General features: G+C 38.6%; 5 protein-coding genes and 1 pseudogene across 6 annotated transcripts; 3 read left to right on the forward strand and 3 right to left on the reverse strand.

Annotated features, from left to right (window-relative positions):
• The first annotated feature begins 1,059 nt into the window (after positions 1-1,059).
• Positions 1,060-3,436, forward strand: LOC149388772 (L-type lectin-domain containing receptor kinase IX.1 pseudogene; annotated as a pseudogene).
• Positions 3,437-3,576: 140 nt separating this feature from the next.
• TRM82 (Transducin/WD40 repeat-like superfamily protein) lies at positions 3,577-11,316 on the reverse strand. Of its 2 annotated transcripts, none has more exons than XM_089622962.1 (10): positions 11,116-11,316; positions 10,752-10,913; positions 10,458-10,626; positions 10,243-10,299; positions 10,033-10,106; positions 9,865-9,931; positions 9,716-9,775; positions 9,456-9,559; positions 9,301-9,361; positions 3,577-4,187 (listed from the first exon to the last, which is right to left on the reverse strand). In XM_089622962.1, the coding sequence occupies exons 1-10, from the start codon at positions 11,247-11,249 to the stop codon at positions 3,798-3,800; spliced, it is 1,278 nt and encodes a 425-aa protein (XP_089479088.1). In that variant the 5' UTR covers positions 11,250-11,316; the 3' UTR covers positions 3,577-3,797. The 2 variants fall into 2 exon arrangements, with proteins under 2 accessions (XP_089479088.1, XP_089479087.1); XM_089622961.1 differs by lacking the exon at positions 3,577-4,187 and adding an exon at positions 7,998-8,701.
• Positions 5,516-7,967, forward strand: LOC149388774 (L-type lectin-domain containing receptor kinase IX.1-like). Its single transcript, XM_089622960.1, has 2 exons — positions 5,516-5,602; positions 5,712-7,967. The coding sequence occupies exons 1-2, from the start codon at positions 5,596-5,598 to the stop codon at positions 7,742-7,744; spliced, it is 2,040 nt and encodes a 679-aa protein (XP_089479086.1). The 5' UTR covers positions 5,516-5,595; the 3' UTR covers positions 7,745-7,967.
• Positions 11,317-12,104: 788 nt separating the features above from the next.
• LOC149388775 (Galactose oxidase/kelch repeat superfamily protein) lies at positions 12,105-14,901 on the reverse strand. The gene is made up of 2 exons (XM_089624774.1): positions 14,582-14,901; positions 12,105-13,496 (listed from the first exon to the last, which is right to left on the reverse strand). Exon 2 carries the CDS (start codon positions 13,439-13,441, stop codon positions 12,401-12,403), a length of 1,041 nt encoding a protein of 346 aa, XP_089480900.1. The 5' UTR covers positions 13,442-13,496; positions 14,582-14,901; the 3' UTR covers positions 12,105-12,400.
• Positions 14,902-19,096: 4,195 nt separating this feature from the next.
• Positions 19,097-20,751, reverse strand: LOC149388776 (Bifunctional inhibitor/lipid-transfer protein/seed storage 2S albumin superfamily protein). Its single transcript, XM_089623893.1, has 3 exons — positions 20,374-20,751; positions 19,517-19,633; positions 19,097-19,415 (listed from the first exon to the last, which is right to left on the reverse strand). The coding sequence occupies exons 1-3, from the start codon at positions 20,705-20,707 to the stop codon at positions 19,285-19,287; spliced, it is 582 nt and encodes a 193-aa protein (XP_089480019.1). The 5' UTR covers positions 20,708-20,751; the 3' UTR covers positions 19,097-19,284.
• Positions 20,752-21,901: 1,150 nt separating this feature from the next.
• On the forward strand, positions 21,902-23,827 carry LOC149388777 (non-specific lipid transfer protein GPI-anchored 16-like). The gene is made up of 4 exons (XM_089623086.1): positions 21,902-22,255; positions 22,376-22,402; positions 22,548-22,613; positions 23,518-23,827. Exons 1-4 carry the CDS (start codon positions 21,919-21,921, stop codon positions 23,757-23,759), a joined length of 672 nt encoding a protein of 223 aa, XP_089479212.1. The 5' UTR covers positions 21,902-21,918; the 3' UTR covers positions 23,760-23,827.
• Positions 23,828-25,763: the final 1,936 nt, after the last annotated feature.

The raw sequence follows: 25,763 nt of genomic DNA on the forward strand, positions 1-25,763 counted from the left end.
AACTGCGGGTGAGCCTTGAAGCTAGTATCCTTTTACCAAATTTCATCTTTTTTTATGTTTTATTTTATGAGGCCTTTAATAATAATAATAATAATAAAAGAAGTTATTTGAGTTACAAAACATCTAATCAATAGATTTTTTTTTTGTTAAATTACGTATAGAATTATATATTTAGGGTAATTTTAACTTCCCACCTAATATATATATATATATATATATATATATATATATATATATATATATACATCTATTATTATACATCAAGCAATAATGATATTATTAAAAACGTTTTTTATATTAAAAAATTAATTAAGCATTTTTCTATAATAAAGAATATTATTCATGCTTGGTTAATTTAAATAAATATAAAATCATTTTAATAATATTGTTAAGGCCTAATTATAATATAAATTCATTTATAATTAAAAAAATATTATTAAAATGATATTATTAATTTTTAGCTAATTTTCTGAAGAAAAAAAATGTTAAATCGTGTTTGATCTGAAAATGTCACGTGGATTTCCGTCAAATTTAACTGACTTAGTTTGACGGTGCATCTGACTTAGTTATTTTTTCCGCGAAAAAAGAATAAATATTTAAGTGTACGTTTTTTAAAATATTAACTATTTATGCCGTCATTTCAGAGCTACTAACGGGATATAATTTTATAAAGTAGTAATCATTATTGTGTTTCAAAGCTATTTTAATCGCCGTTGGTGTTGAGAGATTTGAAACGAAATTCTTAAATTAACTTTTATAGAGTTTTAAGATTTTAATTATTTTTTCTTGATTTATAATTCAAATGTCTATCAAATTAACTTTAAAATCTCCATGTATGTCGAAAATTTAGCAAATTATAATTGTGTTATAAAGTACATTTTCTTCCATGTCTTACATAGATTGATGGAGCACATTGGTAGATATATGAAGACAAAAAAATATCCTAGCGTACACATGAGGCTAAATTATCGTTATTTTTCTTGAGGGAAAACTGAGACAAGTCATACAATTCGAGCAACGACCACATATTTATTGCGGACAACGATGGCCTTGTGAATAATCTTCATGAGTATAGCTGGGTCAAAATTGGTGTTCAGTGCGAATTGATCATAAAAGAAGAAAAGTCCAGTTGATATAGAAACACTGATACTTTCGAGAGAGATCAGAGAGTTGCTAAAAATTTTGAGATATATCTGTTGTCCATCACCGATCGGATGAAGACGAGAACAGTTATGTCGTTGCTAACGTTGGCGATTATGATGATGCTTGCGAAGCAAGGCAGGTCAATAACCCGGTTCAACTTCCCGAGATTCAACCAAACGACGGAGGAGATCGAGCTGGAGAAAGACGCGACCCGGTCCACCGCGTCCCTGGAGCTCACAACCAACAACCTCGTCAACACCTTCCACGGCCACAGCTTCGGCCGAGCCTCGTACCGGGACCCACTCCGACTCTGGGACCGCCGTACCGGCCGGCTCACCGACTTCGACACCCACTTCACCTTCTCGATAAGGGAGACTAGCAAAGAGTCGGCCAGCGGGGACGGAATGGCCTTTTTCCTCGCGCCCTTTGGCTCCACCGTCCCAGATGACTCATGCGGAGGCGCTCTCGGGCTCTCGTTCCCTCCGCCTAACCACCTCAACAAGAGCCTCAACCACTTTGTGGCGGTCGAGTTCGACACGTTTACGAACGCTGAATGGGATCCGAGCTCGGCTCATGTCGGGATCGACGTCAATTCCATCAGATCGGAGGCCACCGCGCTGCTGACCGACCTGAGGATGAGAAACGGTTCGCTTGGAACCTCGTGGGTGAGTTACAATTCCACTACTCATAACCTAAGCGTCTTCTTGACCTACGAACGAGATCCGGTGTTTAGTTTTGATTATCATGTGTTGTCGTACCGGGTGGACTTAAAGGAGTTCTTGCCGGAGAAGGTTAGGGTTGGTTTCAGCGCCGGAACCGGCGATTCCATGCAAACGCATAGCGTCTTTTCTTGGTCGTTTCGTTCTACCTTGGACGTGATTGATGAAGGGGAAGGAAATAAGTCTATGGTTATCGGACTAGCGGCGGGTTCTGGTGTTTTGTTGATTATTTGCGGAATAATGGGAGCGTTTTGGTATGTTTGTTGGAGGAAAAGCAGTGACGAGGATGAAGATGACACGTCGTTCGATGGAGAGTTTGAAAGGGGAGCTGGGCCGAAGAGGTTCACGTACCATGAGCTAAGACTGGCCACGGGGAATTTCTCCGAGGAAGGAAAGCTCGGAGAGGGCGGGTTTGGGGGTGTCTATAAGGGACTCTTGACTGAATCCAACACCGAAGTCGCGGTGAAGAGAATATCGAAAGGGTCAAGCCAAGGGAGAAAGGAATACGTGGCGGAAGTGACAATCATAAGCAGTTTGCGGCACAGGAACTTGGTCCAACTCATCGGTTGGTGCCACACAAAAGGCGAGTTCATCCTCGTCTACGAGTACATGCCCAACCAGAGCCTCGACAAGCACCTCTTCAAAACCGAGGAGACACTAACTTGGGAAGCAAGGAACAGAATTGCCCACGGATTGGCCTCGGCTCTGTTGTACCTCCACGAAGAGTGGGAATGGTGCGTTGTGCACAGAGACATCAAGTCGAGCAATGTCATGTTGGACTCAAACTTCAATGCCAAGCTCGGAGATTTCGGCCTGGCTCGATTTGCTGACCATGAGATGGGTTTGCAAACGACTATATTGGCGGGAACAATGGGGTACATGGCTCCAGAGTGTGTCACGAATGGGAAGGCGAGTAAGGAGTCCGATGTGTACAGCTTTGGCATGGTTCTCCTCGAGATTTGTAGCGGAAGAAGACCCATTGAGCGGCACGATGACCCACGAAAGGTGAGCCTTGTAGAGTGGGTGTGGGATCTTTACGGCCAAGGGCAAGCCCTCAAAGCCGCCGATACGAGGCTAAGTATGGAATTCGATAAGAGAGAAATGGAAAGGCTAATTGCGGTCGGGTTGTGGTGTTGCCACCCTGATCCTTCTTTCAGGCCACCAGTAAAAAACGTCATGAATGTTATGAATTTTGAAGCTCCATTGCCTAATCTCCCACCGAAATTTCCGAAACCAATATATATCATACCTCCATTGGATTTGAATTCTTCGTTTTACGCTTCGTCTTCCACTTCGGGCACTTATTTCACAGATTCATCAAATTCTGGAAGCCAATATACACCTCTAACGTTCTCAAAATCCGAAGCGCGATAAACAAGCTACTTTTTTCATGAATTTATTTCTTGTTGCTGTAGCTGAATATGTTGGTACAATCTATAATTAATATGTTTGATGGTGTGCTTTATATGTTGGTACAATCTATAATTAATATGTTTTGATGGTGTGCTTTCTTAACGATCGAACGTTGTTTTTAAGGTTTTAAGACAGATTTTGTGGAGTATGTCGAATATTTTTGTCTAGAATATCTTCTCTCTCTCTCTCTCTCTCTCTCTCTCTCTCTCTCTCTCTCTATATATATATATATATATATATATATATATATATACATATATATATCCCAAATATCCTCACTGAAAAGTGGATGCTAGAGGTATACAGCAACAAAAATAACAACAAAATATGGGTAGTTGCTTCTGAACCAACATCCCAAATATACAAATGCTTTTGATTCTAAACTCTCTAGTGTTACAAAACTCTGGAACTACAAAGGTAGCTGAATTGCCACCTAAATCCGAAGAATAAAATCCTCACAGAAAAGAAAGAAAGAAACTGCTACAATTCGGGCCAGCTCTGCTCCGCTCGGTAGAAATTGTGCTACTTTTTAGTCTTCTTATCATTTCTTGTTCTCTTCCTAAACTCTCGGTTTTCTGAAGTGTAGTGCTTCTTAATAAGCAGATTGCTCATTGCTGTTTTCACAGCTTCAGCAGCGGCTACAAAAGCCTCTTCACTGTATGACAAACTGCCCTGCAATTTCTCAAGCAGTTTCGTTGCCCCTGGTATCTTGTTATCATCCAGCACCAAAGCCTCACTCTGATCAGACTCGGACTCGCTTTTCTTTGAAATGGAGATAGCCCTGACACGGGCCAAATTTCCGCAGTCTGAGTCAGGTAGATTAGAGACTCCTGTGACCATCCACAGCAGCCCCGTTGAATTGCTCATTCGAATGCTTGTGGGAATAAATGTCCCTCCGCCAATTAAAACCACCTGTTGAGAGAGCAAAATTACGCAAACGTGTTTTATCTGTTTCTCTTTGTATGTTAACCTCGCCATCATACGTGTGCGCGAAGCTTGAAATAGCTTGAGGTTGTGTTAAGTGCGCGGTAAATATTTTTTTTTATCACGGTTCGAGAAATTTTATCCTGTTGATATTTAGTTTTTAATTTAATACGTATGTCATCGAAAAACTTTTAATATCTGTTTTTTTTAATTTACCTTGTGACTCTATCCTTACATTTACTAAAAGCTCACACCCCTGCCTCAGTTACATTTACTATATAGATATGTTATATATATAATATAATTGTTACATGTATCATTAAATGATATATACATAATATCTATTTGTTATAAGATTTTAATCGATATATCATCGGTACTCGGTATTGAAATTATTATAAGATGCTCGTCGATATATACGTCGATACTCGATATATCAGTAAAATCAGAACTTAGATATCGATATCAGTATCGATATTTTAATCTTTGGTTCAGACCAAATATTCGTGTGTTTTTTTTCTCTTATATCTCAAATCCGTTCATCAATTAGTATTCATATTTATCTCTCTCTTCTATCTCAAGACCTCTCCTATACCTTTAGTCATTCTACTTTACCTTGAAAAAAATCAACACCTATCTATTTGAAATGGTGTAATCGAGTTATTCAACTATTTTCTTGTTTAAGACGGAGACCTCCAAAATTCAACTAGTATGCTTTTAGTCTTGTTTCTTCGTCAATAGATTTAATTTGTATCACAAAAATCAAGTGGATCTGGGCCGAAGAGGTTCACGTACCACAAGCTAAGACTGGCCACTGGGGATTATTCTCCAAAGATCATGGGAAGCTCGGAGAAGGAGGTTTCGGGGGTTTTGTCATGTAGGCTGGCCTAGGGGGTTAAGTTTAAAATCTCCATGTCTATCGATAGCTTAGCAAACTAATAATATTTTTTTCCTTCCATATATTTTCATGGATATATTGGGCAAATTTAAAGAATATACAATACTGAGACTACACTCACCGTTATTTTTCTTAAGTGGGACTAGCTGAAAAGATTTTTTTTTTTTTTTTAAATCACTGCTGAAAAGATATACAATTCAGGTAAATATGCAATTTACCCTTGAAGGGGGAAAAAAAAAAACCTATAAAAGAAGGCTTAAAATTCGACTATTCCAGCCAGGTACATGCATTCGAAATGACCATATATTTATTGCCCACAAATGACCAGGTGACAAATCGGAACTAGTACCTGTCAAAATTGACGTGTATTAATATTTGACTGAAGAAAATTCAACATGGGAATGATAATAGTATGAGAGAGAATTGAAGATCAGGCATAACTTGAATTATTGAATATGAGAAGCTGGAGACTTCTAAAATGGAGAACACGTCAAATTGATGTTAGGTACGAATTGATCATAGAAGAGAAGTTTAAGTCGTTGCACATAGGAGAGAGATAGAGAGAGAGAGAGAGAGATTTTCATAACATATTCCCATTCTGTTGATGATCATAGGATCGAGATCAAGTATGAAGACGAGTACAACGCTGATAACGTTGGTGATGATTATGATGAAGCTCGCTACGCAAGGAAGCGCAGGTACGAGCTTGAACTTCACGAGTTTCAACCAGACGACAGAGGGGATCGATTTGGAGGGAAACGCAACTCGCTCCACATCCTCTTTGGAGCTCACAACCAACCAGTTCAACATGTTCCTCGGCTTCAGCTACGGCCGGGCCTCGTACCGGGACCCGGTCCAGCTCTGGGACAACCGCACGGGGCAGCTCACCGACTTCGAAACCCACTTCACGTTCTCCATAAAAGAGATGAGCAACGCCTCGGGCAGAGGAGACGGGATGGCCTTCTTCCTCGCCCCATTCAATGCCTCCATTCCCGAAAACTCCAGCGGAGGCGCGCTCGGCCTTTCTCTACCCGCGCCTAACCACCTCAACAAGAGCCTCAACCATTTCGTGGCCGTCGAGTTCGACAACTTTCGCAATCCCGATTGGGACCCGCCGTCGTTTTCTCACGTGGGGATCGATATCAATTCCATCAGATCGGAGACCACCGCGCCCGTGTTGTTGAGAGATGGCATGGTCGGAAGTGCGTGGGTGAGATATAACTCGACTACTCATAACCTAAGCGTTTTCTTGACTTACAATCAAAGTACGGCTTTTAGTTTTGATTATCATGTGTTGTCCTACAAAGTGGATTTGAGGCAGTTCTTGCCTGAGAAGATTATGGTTGGTTTCAGCGCGGCTACCGGGGCATCCATGCAGACGCATAGCGTTTATTCTTGGTCGTTTAACTCCAGCTTGGACGCGATTGATCATAAACCGAAGGGAAAGAATAAGGGTTTGGTTATTGGCTTGGCTGTGGGTTTGGGTGTCTTGGTGTTGGTGATCTGTGGAATAGGAGTGCTGTGGTTTGTTTTTCGGGAGAAAAGAAGAGGTGACGGGGAGGATGAAGATGACGCATTGTTCGATGGAGAGTTTGAAAGGGGAGCCGGGCCGAAGAGGTTCACGTACCATGAGCTAAGGCTGGCCACGGGGGATTTCTCCGATGAAGGAAAGCTCGGAGAGGGCGGGTTTGGGGGTGTCTACAAGGGACTCTTGACCGAATCCAACACCGAAGTCGCGGTGAAGAGGATATCGAAACAGTCGAGCCAAGGGAGAAAGGAATACGTGGCGGAAGTGACGATCATAAGCAGTTTGCGACACAAGAACTTGGTCAAACTCATCGGTTGGTGCCACACAAAAGGAGAGTTCATCATCGTCTACGAGTATATGCCTAACCAGAGCCTTGACAAACACCTCTTCGAGAGTAAAGAGCCGTTGACATGGGAAGCAAGGAACATAATAGCCCATGGATTGGCCTCGGCTCTGTTGTACCTCCACGAAGAGTGGGAACGGTGCGTTGTGCACAGAGACATCAAGTCGAGCAATGTCATGTTGGACTCAAACTTCAATGCCAAGCTCGGAGATTTCGGCCTGGCTCGATTTGCTGACCATGAGATGGGTTTGCAAACCACGATATTGGCGGGAACAATGGGGTACATGGCTCCAGAGTGTGTCATGAATGGGAAGGCGAGTAAGGAGTCCGATGTGTACAGCTTTGGCGTGGTTCTCCTCGAGATTTGTTGTGGGAGAAGACCCATTGAGCGGCACGATGACCCACGAAAGGTGAGCCTTGTAGAGTGGGTGTGGGATCTTTACGGCCAAGGGCAAGCCCTCAAAGCCGCCGATATGAGGCTAAGTATGGAATTCGATAAGAGAGAAATGGAAAGACTAATTGCGGTCGGGTTGTGGTGTTGCCACCCTGATCCTTCTTTCAGGCCACCAGTCAAAAACGTCGTGAATGTTATGAATTTTGAAGCTCCATTGCCTAATCTCCCACCGAAATTTCCTAAACCAATATATGTCATACCTCCATTGGATTTGAATTCTTCGTTTTACGCTTCGTCTTCCACTTCGGGCAATTATTTCACAGATTCAACAAATTCTGGAAGCCAGTCTACACCTCTAACGTTCTCAAAATCCGAAGCGTGATAAACAAGCTACTTTTTTCGTGAATTTATTTCTTGTTGCTGTAGCTGAATATGTTGGTACAATCTATAATTAATATGTTTGATGGTGTGCTTTTTATGGTGGTACAATCTATAATTAATATGTTTGATGGTGTGCTTTGTTAACGATCGAACGTTGTTTTTAAGGTTTAAGACAGATTTTGTGGAGTATGTCGAATATTTTTATGTCTAGAATATCTTCTCTCTCTCTCTCTCTCTCTCTCTCTCTCTATATATATATATATATATATATATATATATATATATACATATATGTCCCAAATATCCTCACTGAAAGGTGGATGCTAGAGGTATACTGATACAATGATTTTCAGCAACAAAAAAACAACAAAATATGGGTAGTTGCTTCTGAACCAACATCCCAAATATACAAATGCTTTTGATTCTAAACTCTCTAGTGTTACAAAACTCTGGAACTACAAAGGTAGCTGAATTGCCACCTAAATCCGAAGAATAAAATCCTCACAGAAAAGAAAGAAAGAAACTGCTACAATTCGGGCCCGCTCTGCTCCGCTCGGTAGAAATTGTGCTACTTTTTAGTCTTCTTATCATTTCTTGTTCTCTTCCTAAACTCTCGGTTTTCCGAAGTGTAGTGCTTCTTAATAAGCAGATTGCTCATTGCCGTTTTCACAGCTTCAGCAGCGGCTACAAAAGCCTCTTCACTGTATGACAAACTGCCCTGCAATTTCTCAAGCAGTTTCGTTGCCCCTGGTATCTTGTTATCATCCAGCACCAAAGCCTCACTCTGATCAGACTCGGACTCGCTTTTCTTTGAAATGGAGATAGCCCTGACACGGGCCAAATTTCCGCAGTCTGAATCAGGTATATTAGAGACTCCTGTGACCATCCACAACAGCCCCGTTGAATTGCTCATTCGAATGCTCGTGGGAATAAATGTCCCTCCGCCGATTAAAACCACCTGTTGAGAGAGCAAATTATGCAAACGTGTTTTTATCTGTTTTTCTTTGTATGTTAACCTCGTCATCATACATGTGTGCGAAGCTAAATAGCTTGAGGTTGTGTGCGGTAAAGATTTTTTTTTTTTATCACGGGTTGAGAAATTTTATCCTGCTGATATTTAGTTTTTAATTTTATACATATGTCATCGAAAAACTTTTAATATCTGTTTTTTCAATTTACCTTGTGACTCTATCCTTACATTTACTAGAAGCTCACACGCCTGCCTCAGTTACATTTACTAGAAGCTCACACGCCTGCCTCAGTTACATTTACTAGATGAAAGTTAGGTCTAAACATGAAAAGTATAATATTTTCACGGGCCAAATAAACTTTGTAACTCAGTATTCTCATGAACCTTAACAGGTACAACACAAATATCGGGTATCTAAATGCTTTAAAATGACTTGTGACTTCCTGATTCAAATTTTTATGTGTGTCAACACAGTATCACTGTTTACACACTAATATTGAAATGATTTCCAAGAAATTGCCCCTATAATCAATTTCGCAAATAATTTTAAACATGATATTGACAAGAGAGAACAGTTGTATTGTTACCTTGGAAAAAGAGAGAGTTTGAGCAGAAATATTGCAGTTTAACAATACTATTCCTTGCACACTGCGTCAAGATATTTTGATTTGGGTTATATATATACACACATCAGAGAGAACGGTGCATGAATAAAGATGCCAAAAAATCTTACTGAACTAACCTTTGGATAGCTACCGCAACAAGTGACTCGCCTTCGATAGTGCATATGTCAGTGACTGCATAATGGCATTCTGGTTGTACACCATTTGACTCCGAAAGTCCTGCCTACAAAAAGAAAGTCGAAGAAATCTTAAATTTCAGTAGAGAAGTACTGATAGAATATGTAACAAGCCCGTCATTTTGCCAGAAAACTGTCAGTTCGAGACCAAAAGCAAGAACGGTTTAGAGCAGAAAAACCCAAGCATAGAACAGTTAAATCACCTTCTCTCCAAGGTCACAAGTATCAAGAAGCGACCCAGAGGAAATATCCCACATGCGGACCTGAGAAAATATGACATACGGTCCTCAGGCAACAATCTAGAGTGAGACTGTAAACAACATTACGAGTGTAATCGATTTGGAGAACTAACAGTAGAATCACCACTCCCAGAGACCATGAGATCCGGATTGCATACAAAGGCAAGGGAGGTAACAAACCTGCATAGACATAGGAAAAAGGTTCAGAGCCAATATAATAGACAAGTACCAGAAAATTACTTTGGACGGTAAAATAAATAAATAAACAAAAACTAACGCACTCTGTATGCCCAAGGCAAAAACTTTGTATCTCATGAGCACCATTCTCTACATGGTTCTTAGGAAACACTGTAACCTGGTACATATATATATATATATATATATACACATATATATATATATACATATATATATATACATAGTTTGTCATTACAATCCATAACACAATTCTTACAAAGTTATGTGGGAACTATGTTTGAGCTATGGCGTACCCGAATTTTAAAATCTCTGTCCGCACTTATAATATACTTTCCATCCGGCGAGAATTCCTGCGAATAATACAAACAGAATGTACTTATTTATTTCATAAATTCCTGTACAATTGCTAAAAGATACCAATCAAGCAAGAAGCATAAACAACGATTTGGAAAAGTAAAGAAACATTGTACAAAAAGGAAGATACAGAAATTGCCAAGAAAGAACGGACCAAACTAGTAATGATACTACAATAATGAGAAAGTATCGGTTCAGGCCGTGTGTCGTCCTTTGACTCATTAACCAGAGAAAAGGCCCAAACAACTCCAAATTTGTCAGCATAGCAGACATATGAACCGTCCTCGCTTATGGCAATGGCAGTCACCCTTTTCTCTGAGAACCTGCTCAAAAGCAGCCCGTAAAACAATAAGAAAAATCAAGAAAGACAACCTTTTCAAAAGCATTGCAAAAACAATACTTATACCGTTTCATAGAGCAATACACATGGTCATCATGAAAGACTTACACAGTGGTTCCGCAACTCCAAGTCTCCGTTGACCATACTTTGACTAGTTTGTCGTCACCAGCAGAGACAAATAGCTTCCCGTAAGCTCCATAACGGATAGCCCTCAGCGATTTGCAATGAGAATCGCCACTTCCTTGGTCTAATGTAACAGCGCAGTCACGGCTGTACCAATATAGAATTCAGAGTCGAAATTCCGTCATAGTGACACTTGATGCGTGGTCCGATTGTAAATCAAAACACTTTTTTTTTTACATCAGAATGAGAAAATTCAAAACATTTTTTTTTGTACGAGCCTTCTTGTACCATTCCTAATGCTTAATGCTCAAGCGGTGATTAAAAGAAGATATCGTTAGAGAGAGCTTACCGGAGGTCGAAGACTCGGAGTTCGGATCCGACGGCGACGGCGACGGAATCTTGAGAAGGATGGACAGCAATGAGAGCCGGAGCGACTTCAACGTCTTTGTTTGATTCTCCGGATTCAAGCTGAGCGTCTTCCATTTCTTGTTAGGGTTTTTCGCGCTCTCCGCTTCTGCAATTCTCAGGGTTTAGCAACTTTAAGTTGGTGCACGCTAGAAAAGAATGAGGTCTTATTGGAATTATATTGAACTTTAATTTTAAAAATATAATTTTAATCCACTTAATTCCAAAAAATAGGATGTTGTATTACTCAATTTAATTCTAAGAATAAAACTAAATTAAAAAAAAAATAGGAAGCTAACCCACTTAGATTTTCGAAATTACGGTTTAACCAATCTTCGGTAAATATTAAGTAAATAGTCACAAACTTAACGTATTTACACATATTTTTTAAAAATAAATTGTTGCAGTTATATTTTTTGAACGTGCAAATAATAACTTATGGTTATTTACAAAAAAATATTAAAAATTGACTAAATAATAAATCAGATATGTAAATAAAACTATGACTATATATCTAGTGGACCATAAAACTATCACGGTTCATTTACTCGTTTAGCTATGGTGTTAATTTGATCTTTTTTATTTTATCTCAATCTATCTAGTGGATCATAAAACTATTACCGTTCATTTACTCGTATAGTTATAGTGTGAATTTGATCTTACTCGAATAGTTATAGTTTGAATTTGATCTTTTTATTTTATATCAATCTTGTCATGTTGATGTTGTGAGGTCGATATTTTCATACATGTATTATTTGAAAGAAGTTACATTCCTCAGCCCACTTGTAACATCGTACATGCAAGTGTAACCCGTAATTCATGACTCAACGCAACCGGTATTCCAATTTGCAGTTAGACGAGCACAATTACACATTTTTGTCAAAACTAAAGGGGTATGATTTTCAGAAGCACCACCAGAGAAAAAACCAAATGTAAACCACGTCCATGACCAGGAAAGTTATAGAAATGAAACAAGCTATCAATCATCAATCCTAACATTGTTCAAAATAAAATGAAATATAGGATTCATTCCACCACTAAAAATATCATAAAATTCAATGTACTCCTACAACATGATGTTGCCCACATTAAAAATGGGTTGCTGTGCTGACATACAGTACATACTAAATCACACCTCTGCTAAAACAGCCTGAGAGAGTGAGACACTAACAAGATCACAAAGAGGCCAATCACACGGCTCACAGCATAAAAAACAAAGGCAGTCTCACCTAAATTCTCAACTGTGTACAACCAAGAACGGTTCCGCGGCACCGAGTCATCGGGGCCACCTTGCGCCAAGCCGGCCTATCGCCACCGCCGATCGTCAGCGCATCGACGTCGGACATCGGCTTGATCTCCCAGTTCCCTTGGTCGGGCCCGATCACGCCGCCGATCACGTAGATCTCATCTCGTAGCCCAGTCATCGCGAACCCGATTCTCCGGCGAAACTCCGACGCCGAAACCACGACCTTGCTCGCTTTCCCGTCCTGCTTCGAGATCGACCCGTGGCTCAGAACATAGAGCGTGTCGTGAACGACCGCCATCGGGCCCTGAAGCCATCCGTGATCCTCCACGGCCCACCCGAGCCCTTTGCTCTCCAAGACCTGCAGAGTCGACAAGCCCTTGTGAAGCACGTGGAGTTTTCCTCCGATCACCACCCCCGAGCAAGCCGAGTTGTGGGTCCGGTGGAGATCGGGTATCGGGGACCACGAATCCTTTTCCGGGTCGTAGATCTCCGCCCGAGAGATCGATTTTCGGCAGCTCGTGAAACCGCCCGCCGCGACGATCTTCCCGTCCAAGACGCCGCAGGCGAACATGGCTCGCGGGACCAGCATCGGCGCGCGAGGAGACCATTGCCGGATCATCGGGTCGTACGACCAGACCTCATTGGTCGCGAAGCTCCCATCCTGATCGCCCGTCTGGGGGTCCACGGCATCGCTACCGCCGCCCAATACAAAGAGCTTCCCCGAAGCGCACACGGCACCGAAGTGGGAGAGGTGCCTGATTTTCGAGGGCAGAACGGGAAGCGTGATCCAAAGATCGCGTAGAGGGTCGTAAAGCTGCCATAAATTTTCCGGGTCGAAGGCGCAGATGCACAGTAGGTCTTCGGCGGAACCGACTTCTAGACGGGCTTTGAAGAGCTCGTTGCTGCGTATGGCAGCTCTCCAGGGACGAGAAACCAGTTCCAACTTCGGGTGGAGGTAAAAGGGTACCCGAGCGAGGCACCGGAGCGCAACTGCGTCGGGGAGACCTTCGATCAATTCAGACATAATCGTTACGGTTCATCTGTTTCGGGTGATTCTTCGCGGTTGAATTCCAGCGGCGCTAAAAGAAAATTCGCACAACCATAAACAGAAACTCGGAGTCAGTACCCAAAACTATTGAAGAAAAATGATGACCAAACTATCACAGAAAACATATTTATTAACACACTCAGCTATATTTGTTTCGAGATGAGCAATGTATAAACATTCAAGAGATGTGAGAGAGGCTGCAAATTGACCCCAGCCAAAACAACTGTCTACAATCTAGCATGGCTCAATGAAGAAACAGAGCCTTAAAATAAACAGGTATCTAGACATGTCAGCCCTGTACAGTGTTTACCCTTCATCCATACACAGACAAAAAAAAAAAAAAAAAAAAAAAAAAAAGGAGAAAGATTCCACCCCCAAAGATCTATATGATTAAAAATAGCACTCTTATTTCACCTTAATATTTTCCCAACAAAGATCTAACAGAACCAAGAACATAACCGATATACAAGATTCGATTTCTTATCAGCCACTAACCGGGACACATACGAAAGCTTAGTAAAAAGGAGAGAACATGTGAGACAGTGTAAACCCTAGTAACCCAACAAGGGATCTATATCAACTCATTTCACTACAGCTATACTACGAATTAGAATTTGTGGTGAAACTGATAATAAGTCGTTGAGGATTCACACCTCAAGATTCCAAATTAATTCCATCCTTATAACATGCATTTCAACTAGCTCGATGAAACCATTAAATTATCATCGTCATTATAATTATTGAGACGTGCCGAGCAATGTTAAACAGATAAGACTGCAAATCAATTTCTTGCAGAGCAGGAAAGTTAACAAAGACAAATCGAAACCCGAAACATTCACGGCATTGATGCAATACAATAACATGTGAAACATCAACATTTCATATAAACCCTGAAATTTGCCCCAAAACTATGCTGAGGAATCAAGAATCGAACATACCAATTCAACTCTAAAGGAATCAGTCCTGACCAAAAGCCACGATGAGCAAATTTTCAAGAAGTTTTCCGATAGAATACAGCCAAATACAAAGTTGAAACAAAAAAAGAAATAGAAAACGCTAAAATTAAAAAACAGATTGCTTTGAATCAATAAAGAGAATTAGAGAGAGTAGATTTACCTCAGGTCCTCAGAAAAAGCGACCGGGTTGAGAACACGAGATTTGGGGCTCGTTGCTCGAAAATTGTTTAGATAGAAATTGAAGGGTTTGGATTGTGAAGAGAGAGAGAGAGAGAGACTTAACAGCTAAGGCCTGAAAGGAAAATAAAAACGCAAGCGCAGCGAGAGAGTTGGGAAAGACGAAATGAATTTAGTTTTTTATTAATTTTGTGTGCATTGTGTATTGGAAGACTCTTCCTAACATTTGAGCGCTATGTGTGACAAAACGAGAGAGAGAAAAGAAAAAAACGAGTAATCTTTGCTTTCCTTATTATTATTCTATTGCGTGATTCACTTAATCACTTCTCTGCGCTATTCGAGCGTTTTACCATTAAGCTTGACCTACTTACTATTTTGCCCCTTTCAGGATATTCCTCTTTGTACCTTTTTTTTTATTATTACAAACTAGTTGTGGATCTCGTGTATAAACTATAAACAACTTTTTCATAATATGATTTTCTTAAAAAAATATCGATCATTATAGTAACATGGATGAAAGATTGATTACTCAGAATAAAAAACTCAATCTTTTTCTTTTTCTGAAACATAATTTTTTTTTATCAAGTAGTTATCTTACAACAATTTTTTTTTTTTTTTGTTGCTAAAGTTCCTTTTTTTCGTGCTAAATTTCCATTTTATTTGTTTGTCATCTTCTAAATATCTGGTTCTTCCCCAGAAATAAACAATGAACAGTGTGCTTAGATAGCTTTAAAGTTTACATTTTCTTTTGTCTTTTTTTCTCTTTTTTTTAAGGTTTTTTTTTTGGCTCATTTGGTCTTCAAACATTTAAGTTTGAGCTGACCTTTTTTTGGAGCAGAATCGTCCCTGACTTTTTTTTTAGCGGCACAATTAGTCCCTCCCGTCAAAAAGTAAACGGAATCAACACGTGTTATGCACGTGAGGATATATTTGAAAGAAAACCTTCCTTTTCCCTCATTCCCAAATTATTTTGTGTATACCTAATTAAATAGGGTAACTACCATAGCCAAATTAGAATCAACTATCATGAAAGAATTTTGAATCAGTTCTGAGACGAACTGGGAAGACGAGGGACTGTCAAAGACGAAGGGTTGCTACAGCGGGTTTCGAAGATTAGAGGTTGTTGGAGCGAGCTAATCGTCAAAAAATGGTTCAAAACAAAGTAAGAAACTTATCTTAAAATTGTCACACGAGAAGGAGATTGGTATGTTTGAGAATTTTAAGATTGAGGGAAATAAAAAGTTTTCTTTTATATATATCCTCACGTGCATAGCACGTATCGATTCCGTTTACTTATTGACGGGAGGAACCAACTGTGCCAATAAAAAAAAAAACCGGAGACGATTTTGCTCAAAAAAAAAATTAAGGATCAAAATAACTCAATCTTTTATAGTGTAGATAAATTGAGTTGGCTATTTACAGAAAATTAACAAATGATTGATTATCATACAAAAAGCTATAAGTCAAATGACTATATAGCTAAAAGACCATTTTTTTATCCTAAATATATTTCTCTAGGTTATCAGAATCTCATGTTCATGTCACGTGGTTGAAACTTTTAAAGGGAAGAAAAGAACAAATTCTGGTTGGCTTATTTGGTTTTGCAATCTTCAAATATTTGCTTTAGCATAATACTTCAAATGTTTGCTTTAGCATAATACTTCTGTTTTATCTTTTTAGAAATAATATATAAAAACATTTTTAAGCTTGATTATACAATTAAAATTTAAATCCTGAATTAGACAATAGTATTTAAGAAAATTAATAGAAATAGTCAAGTGACCCTTCAATTAAATTTGTCATCAAACTAGCTATTTAAATATTTTTTTTAAAAAATCATGTCTAAATCTCTTGTAATATAGCATATTCATCTTGTTTTAATTTCGTCTATTTTCTTAATGATTAGATAGTTAAACTTTAATTTTAATAAATGGGGATCTCTAATTCCCCTAAATTAGTAAATTCAATTTCTTTTTATGAATCATGAGTGTCAAATAGATATGCAAGTAATGAATTATTTTTATTTATTTAAATACGTATTTAAGCTAAACCTAAATAATGTTACATCACAAAAATTAATTTTAGAATACTATGGGTGTACATCTAATTTTCAAGTTTTCAATTGTCTATTTTTTAAATCTTAAAATATATCCTTATTCTTCCTCATGTGATAAGATCTAATTACAAATTAACCAACAACACACACATACATATAAAATACTCATATAAATAAAGTATATTAATTAATAATTTTGGATATTTATAAGGGGGCAATGTTACATTTCTTTAATATCACAAGTTATTATTACTTATGCTTTATTGTTTCTCGGACAAAAAAATTGAAGTTAGAGCAGGCGTGAAACAAGTACCGGTTCATGGTCGACTATACCCCCCCTAATTTACTTTTTTTTTTTTTTTTTGCACTTTTTGCCAATTTTTTATTTTATTTTCCCATTTTTTATTCTCAAAATTTACAAATCAGTCTTCTCTTAATATTGTTTTTGCAAATTAGCCTCCCTAATCTAAATTTTTGGCTTCGTCCTTGAGTACGAGAATGGATAACGAGAAAAAGAAGAAAAACAAGAAGGGGGAACCATGAAGATGTAGAACTAAAGTTGAGAACTTCAAATTGAGTAACGGTTGAGTCTGACCAAAAGAAGTAATCGGGTGATGGTCATATGAGTTTGGACGTAAAATTTGAGTTATGGTACAATAGTGATAAGTTGTAACTCAATCGTTGATCTGAGTAAATCAATGCTGAACTTTCATGAAGACTTGAATAGAGGGATGCAAAATGACAAACACACTAAGGATGGCGAGTTGAACAGTCTTTTGACTTACTTCAATCCCGAGGCTATGGCAAACACACTAACGATTGCTCTTAATTAATTATGTGTGGCGTAGTTTTTTGTGGGGTAATTAACCTTCTGAATAAAGGTTTGGAGGTGGAGAATGGGGAATGAGCAAAACATTTGAGATTTACGGCGGAAGGTGGATGCCGTCTCCATTCAGCTTCAAAGTTCAATCTCCAGCTTTACTCGACAAGCATGCCAAGGTGAGGGACCTGATTCTCGACTCCGGGAAGTGGAATTTCCAACTCATTTGTGATTCATTCCTCCACTTTGAGGCCGAGAAAATATTGTCCCTTGCCCGACCTCAGAAAGCCAAGCAAGACAGGATTATGTGGCACTTCGATAAACGTGGCATCTATACGGTCATAAGTGGCTACGAGGCAGATCCTTCGAGGCCCCATGGCGAGGCGATTTGGCAGAAAATCTTGAATATGAAAATACAGCCCAAATCAAAGTTTTCTTGTGGAGAGCATGCCAAGAAATCATTCCCACAAAGAGGGAATCTAGCCCAACAACATGTCTCGGTGACTCCCGAGTGTCCGATTATGTGGAAGCGCGAAGGAATCTTCGGCAAACGCTCTCATCTTCTGTCCGCTGGTGGAAGAGGCTTGGAGCGGATGCCTTTTCGAGAACCTTCGCAAGGCCAATCCTCACGCTCGACTTCGTAATTTATTTATGACCGCCGCGGAAACGCTTTCTGACGACGACTCGTCCCTCCTCGCCATCACTCTATGGAAAACAGCTCCACGAGTCGAGAGGTGATTTTCGTCGAGTCTTCCAATGGGCGAGATCTGTTCGGGACGACTACGAGCTGTTCAGTTGCTCGACGAAGCAAATTTAGAACGCCAAACCCCCCAAGTCTTGGCCCCCTCCGAAGCAACATGGTGAAAATTGACCGTGGACGCGGCGTTCCCGTCGGAAGGTCTGTCTATGGGTTTGGGAGGCTGCATCAAGGACAGCCTAGGGAATTTTGTGGCTGCTTTTAGCAGAGCCAGACCGAAAGCTGAGCGCAGAGCTAGAGGCGCTGCGAGAAGGAGTTATCTTCGCGTCTTAATGGGGCTTCATTACGTGCGAGCTGGAGTCAGACTCGGTCTCGGCGATCTCCCTGCTCCAAAAGCGAGAGTTGGTGGCGGATGAGGTGGGTTTCCTGGTCGAAGATATCGCGGACTTAGCGCCGCTGAGTTCTTCGAGCTTCAGCTTTGTTAAAAGAGATGGCAATGTTGTGGCCCATTCCTTAAAGCATTGTAATCTAACTTTGTCAAACTCTGTTACTTGGTTCATTGAACCCCCTCATTGTATTCTTGATCATTTTATGGCTGATTTGGTCCCTGCCCTTAAAACCAGTTGGTTTTCTCCAAAAAAAATAAAAAATTATTCTACTATTGCATGGATGCGGTATATTATAATTTGTTGAACCCATTAAAATATCAAATTTTGACCGTACGTTGCATTGAACTTCTAGTCAATGTTTGATCTTACCTTAGTATTTTAGATTTGAGGGGTAACAATGTAACAATTTAAATTATTAAGGGTAAATTCTAACTCAGTCAAAAGTTCATATAAGGGTATTTTTAAATTTTAATTGCATATATATATATATATATATATATATATATATATATATATATATATGTTTTGAGCCAATATACTGTATGAGAGAGAGATATTCCATTTTTATTTCTGCACTGGTAGTAAGTAAGTAGTAACCCAAACAAATTAATAAGACAAAGCGCACACACTATCATACAAAGGGATAATCCTCCAGCCACACACGTACAAAAAAGAAAAAAAAGAAAAGAAAAAAAGAAGCTATAATGCGAGACAAAAGAGATCCTTAAAGAGTGAAAACAGCAGAGGAGCATGAAAGAAGAAAGAAGAGGAAGAGCGCCACATTAATGGAAGCTTTGGTAGCAGCACCGTCAGATGAACCGCCGTCCGTTGATGGCACTGATTTAGACCCTCCACCTGTTAATTAATGCCATGATTAGTTAATTAACAACTTCAACTATATCTATTTCCAACGTAATATCATATATATATATATAATTTGTTGAAATTATTATAACCTAAAGTTGGGACATCTGAGGCTGAAGGCGTAGAAGGAGAAGCTTCAGGGGATTCGCTCGGGGAATCCCCCGCGGAACTTTCTGGAGGACTTGGGGAACCTGTTGGTGTACTTGACGCTGCAACATATTGTTGACTCAGATTAGATCATACAAAATTAAAATAGCGTGTTCATCGTTCACTCACGCGAATTTACTTTTTTAGTGTTGGAATTTTTTTCCCTCTCAAGTTAGAAAATTCAAACCCTAGTTCGAACGGTAAGTGTGAAAGTATCATGAGATTACGTATCAAAATCAATTGGCAATAAGACGAGTACATGATCTTTAGAAATTCTTGCTAGTTTTCATATCTTTTTATCGTGAGATTCCTAACATTTTTTTTTTTTTTATTTCAAGAAAAGCAATATTCATGCGCGCTCCCGGGACTAGAAAATATGTTCAGAGTCTCAAAATATTCAACGATTAATCTTAACTAGTCTAATCCGATTGAGGTTAATCTTAACTCTTTTTTCTGGCGGTTAACCATTTATGTTTTCTTTTAACCCAAAAGAAACCGGATAGGTTAACATTAACCCGATTTTATTAATATTTACTAAACAGTTAAAAATTCTAAGGTCAAAATGACAGACCTATAAACCCGGCACGGCCGGCAGTTTATTATACACAGAGGCAGTGCCACTTTGGGCCCAAAGGTGGCAAATGCCCTCCCCATAACTTTTAGAAATTACAATTTTTATCATTTTTGGCCCAAATTCATATGATATTTTCAAATTTGCACCCCCAACTTGAGTTTCTAGATCTGCACCGATTATACTTATAATTTATGTATTAAAAATGTAAGGTATGAACGGTATAGACACCTTGACACTGGCTCAGTGGCGGAGTGGTAATGCCACAAGCGTTGGGGAGAGAGAGCGCGAGCGTCTGGTTGATGGCGATCCCAAATGACGCGGCGGCGCCGTTGACCGCAGCGCAAAGACAGCTCGGCGACGACTGGACCACCGTGGAGAGCTGGTTGCAGCAATTTGACGACGGCATCGACGTGTTTCCGGTGATGTAGCTCAGGCACGGCGACAGGTTCATCAGAGTCGCCGTACACCCCGTCGTCGTCTGAGCCGCGGCTCGTCCCGCCAGTATTAATAATAATGCCGCTGATACGACCACCTTAATAGTTCCTCTTTTTAGTCCTGCCATTGTGTTTGTTTAGTTGGTTTTGATGGTTTGTGGGTGATGTTTGGTTGATGATATGGAAAAGGGTTTGTGATTACTATTTTTTTTTATATAGGAAACCCTTTCAAGCAAGACAACAGTGGTGTTGGTTCGTTTTGGTTGGCCAACTCTGAGAGTAAACTAATAAGCCGAGTGGTCACGCTAATGATTTTGAGCCGTGTGGAATTCGAAAGATTCTAAAAATGGCATTAATAATATGCTAACATTGCCAAAACACACCTAATTAGTAGACTGGCTTATTATACCATCCCCAAGTCCAAAAATGAAATATTTTGTAAAGGTATTAGTTGTTGGAGGTAGTTAAACTCCCACAAGAATAAAAGAAAGAAAAAGCTCAGAGACTTATTTGCATCAATATATCCTTGTATTTTATGGGTTTAACAATTTTAGTCTTTATATATATTTTTTTAGCATCAGTAGTCCTTTCACTTTGAAAGCTTGACACAGTCAGCATTTTTTTGCCTAAACTTCCATCAATTGTTTGACAGAATCTCAAAAGTACGATCCTCTTGAAACTGTTTTTAGGATATGAATTGGTCGAATCATGTTGTTTTATACTACATATAATAATATTAAATCTTTTTCCACTTTGCATTCACATCTCATCTCTCTGTATTGTCCCGCACCAAACTAGTTACACTTACACTTAATAAAACCACATATAAATATTGTTTTCCAAAGTTCATGAACTATTTTTGGGTTATTGGCGGTAAAAATACTCAATATTTTCGATTTGTTGCAGTTTAATACTCATTCTTTAAAAATTGCAAAAAAAAAAATAATAATGTTAAAGTATCATTTCTCCATTAATATCTGTTATTAAAAATAGATGAAAAGACACGTATAAGCGCCTTTAAATGAGCAAAATTATTAAAAATTAAGTATGAGTATTAAACTGCAAATAATAAAAAAATATTGAGTATTTTTATCGTCAATAACTCAACTACTAATGACATAAATAAATAAAAAAAGAACAAAGACCCCTCTAACAAACCCGTAAAATTTAACGGACACAAATGCAAATAAACACACAAAAAAAATACAAAAAAACACTTCAAACCTACCCTATCTTTTTTTTGCCAACTAAAAGGACCAAAATCCCAAACACGTATAAATGATATATTTATCCATCTACACCCGAGCAAATCAAAGCCCTAAACACACAAACAAACAAAATGTCCAAGACACTCCAACTAATAATAACAGCACTGTTATTATTATTATTATTATTATCAGGAGGAGTGGTGATTAATGGGCAGATATCGACGCCGTGCACGTTGTCGATGATCAAGAGTTACACGCCGTGCCTGAACTTCGTAACGGGAAGCAGCAACAACGGGAAATCCCCGACGAGAAGCTGTTGCTCGTCCATGAAGGCCGTCATGGAAACCGGCATGAACTGCTTTTGCCTCCTCGTAACCGCCAACGTTCCTCTCCAACTCCCCATAAACCGCACACTCGCGCTTTCGCTCCCACGCGCCTGTAACATGAACGTACCACTACGATGCAAACGTATTAATTACAGCATATAATATATATATACACATTCCTATATACTTATTTTTTTTTTAATAGTAGTACTACTCTAATACTCTGAATTTGATTGATCGTGTGTGTGTTTGTGTTTTGCAGCATCTGGTTCTCCTATTCCTGCTCCAGGTAGTGGTATTGAATTTTTTTTTTTTTTTTTTTTTTAGGGTTAAGCTGAAGAGTGCGCGTTATTTTTTTTAATACATGCCCTTGGTTGTCTTCTACGGTATTTTATTTATCAAGAATGAGATATAGCCAAGTATTATATTGGCAGGTATTGTGATATCACCTGGGCCGAGTCTCCCGCCATCCATGGCGGCTTCTCCTTTTAGTCCAAGAGGTTTTAACTTCGCTTCACTATAACTTCTTCTTTTTTTGGGGATTTTTTTTATGGCGATTAAATTTAAAACTGTATTTGAAAGAGACAATCGTAGTGCAAAAGAACATGTTTGAGATATTTCATATATTTGAGATTCACTACACTGTAAGCACTTGATTGAAGCTTGCAAAATATATATGGGAAGAAATATATAGAATAATTCACAATTTTCCCACAACATGGTTAGGAAAAAAGTTCCAAAAAATACTACGGAAAAATGCATTATTAAAATTTCAGTTAAGACTAATGAAGTAGGAAAATATAAATTAGCTCAAAGCATTTTGTAATTCTATTTCTACATTTTTTTTTATATATACGAAGATTACACACTAGTTTAAATGGCACTCATGGCACATTTTTATTTTCTCTCATTTTCTTTAAACTTTTTTTTTTACACATGCTTTGTGAACATATATGGCACTCATGGCCGGTATTTTTGCTTCCATCAATTTTTGGACGAAATTATAACCTTTCTAACCCTCAAAATCTTATTTTTTTAGGATATATAACAGTCAGCTCAATCTAGTGCTCTGCTAAAAATCGAGCATAATGTCACTACATGTATTTCCAACCATCCGGATTGTTCTATCAGCCAATCGGAATTCATATTTTTTTAAACCACATAAATTGATTATTTTACCGTAAAAAAAAAAAAAAAAAAAAATAGGTCACGTGGGTCAAACACTTGCTATCAAGAGTCGACTGCCACAATACATAAAATTTAAGAGACCGCAAATCCAACTAATCTTAAAAAAAGTCCGTTAGACTTATACATTCTCTATTTAGAATAAGGATATATGATATGAGGTTCATTGTTAGATTTCCTTAAAAAAAAATCATTTATTTAAGTTTTATCGTGAAGCAGCTTCCAAAGTATTAGCAGTTGCTCCTGCACCGCAATTTGAAGCAACGAAGCAGCCGATACAGGCACCGGGCCCACAGGAAGAATCCAAAGGTCATACCGCCACAATTCATCCGGTATTGAGTCCGCCGATAACTAGTTCGGTGTCCTCAAAGACCTTAACTTTGCCGTCGCCTCTTCAACTTATATTTGTGGTAGCTCTTGCTTTTAAGACCATCTCTTTCAGCTTGTTCATTTCATTGTGATAGATTTGGATTGAGGTTTATAATGAATGAACTATTTTTAAGAGACATATATATTATTGCAATATCTTATGAGTGAAATTACTTAATCTGCGCAACTGTTTCAGAAAGTGTTTGTAACAAAAAGTGCGACAGTTGCTGAAATTTAGAGAAACAAAAGATTAACGATATGAGTGCGGAAATAATAAATAGACACCAGAGTTGATAACCCAGTTCGGCAATTCGTGCCTACGTCTGGAGGGCCTTTGCCCGGTGGAAAGCAATTTACTACGATAACGTGGTACAATAAGGATTTACACTCAACGACTCCCTCGCTAGCTACCCAACCTACGTCTATCCTCTTCAACAGCAACTTAGGCTCCCCCTAAGCACGAGATCCCCTCGATTCCCACAGAAAATCTCTCCCGAGACTTCTAAACGTGTTTCCCAACAAAAACAATTGAAAAACCTAACCTCTAACTTCTAATACAATCACCCGTATATAGGCAACAAAGCAGAGGTAAAAGACACCTTAAAAGCTTGAACACAGGTCGTTCTAAGCTCAGCTAAAACACTCAAATAAATCTTTCCAAAGGCGTACGTCTAGAAGGTGAGGTGATGACCTATTTATATGAGAAAACTAGGTCAACACAAATCTTGAAGTCGGATTGAGAGTACCAGCCCATTATCTCATTAAGTTACGCTGGAATCCTTCTTCAAGTCGGAGTAGCAAAGCCCAAAAGTCAATGGGCCGAAACTGTTACACAGGATGTTACAACACAAACTGCGACACTTGTGACCAAAAATTGTAACAAAGCTCAACGCTATCCGATAATATATTCCACGATTCTATATTATTTTGCCAACATTAAATCGCCAATTAATGTAACAACAATGAGTTATAAACATTCAATGACTTGTGTTACGACATTCAATTTCAATGTCTTATTGGATTCCTGACATTTGTAAGTTATATATATATATATATATATATATATATATATATATATACACTGAATGGCTTAGTTACACAAGTGATCAAAATGAGATATGTTTGATTTTTTTTTTTAGTAGTAGTAACTCAAGGCTTTTCATTAGAAAAAAGGTATAATACCTTCTTACAAACATCCAACATCTTTCAAGAAGGAATAATAGCACGTTAAGACAATAATGTTTCAACACTAAATTTAAATGAGTGCATCTATGTGAACTTTCGATGACCGGAAGATTGACCGCATAAAATTTCGAGCAACTCAACGGCTCTTTCACAATACCCTTCGAGTTTAACGGATGAACAAAAATGCTCGAGGACCATCAACCGTGAAGAAAGAAATTTGAGTGTCTGCATCGCCAAAAGTCTAACGGGAAACTCGAACTTAAAATCCGAAAGATGACTAAGTCATGGAAATGTGGACATTACATCAAAACCAACTGTCATGACTTGCGAGTCTTCGCTCGCCCACGAACCACGACAGGCAGGTTTCTTTTTACAAAACATATACTGAAAAGTTTCTTCATAGAAACTAAAGCTTTCGAATACTTTAAATAATATATTATGGAAAGATACGTAACAGAAGCATAATTAATGACTTATAATGCGGAAAATATTTAAGACGTTTATTTAAAAAATACGGTCAATTTTTTTCCATATGTATATATATATATACACACACATGCAGTTGAGCATGCGAGCTCTACGTTTAAAACTTAGAAACGAATAACGTTTCAAGGTTTATCAAAAACACTTTCAAAGAATATACATACACTAGCCCTTACTTACCACGTGTCATATAAGCCCTTACTGATGTCACTCTTTCTGTTTAAGGTGCGTGCTCTAGTATTGCGAAATTTATTAATAAATTTTGTTTGGTTTGAAATGTTAGTAGTTACGAAATATTGTTTGTTAAGACATTTGTTTGTACAAATGAATATGGTTGTGACTTGTGACATGTAATAGCTATATGAAGATATGTCAACAACGGCAAGCAAAAAAAAAAAAAAGAGAGGCGGTTCGGGAAGGCTTCGCGC

Source organism: Urtica dioica, chromosome 8 (genome assembly GCF_054948205.1).
Source record: "Urtica dioica subsp. dioica isolate 48M chromosome 8, U.dioica_male_clone48M_v1_H2, whole genome shotgun sequence".
In the NCBI taxonomy this organism is placed as follows: domain Eukaryota; kingdom Viridiplantae; phylum Streptophyta; class Magnoliopsida; order Rosales; family Urticaceae; genus Urtica; species Urtica dioica.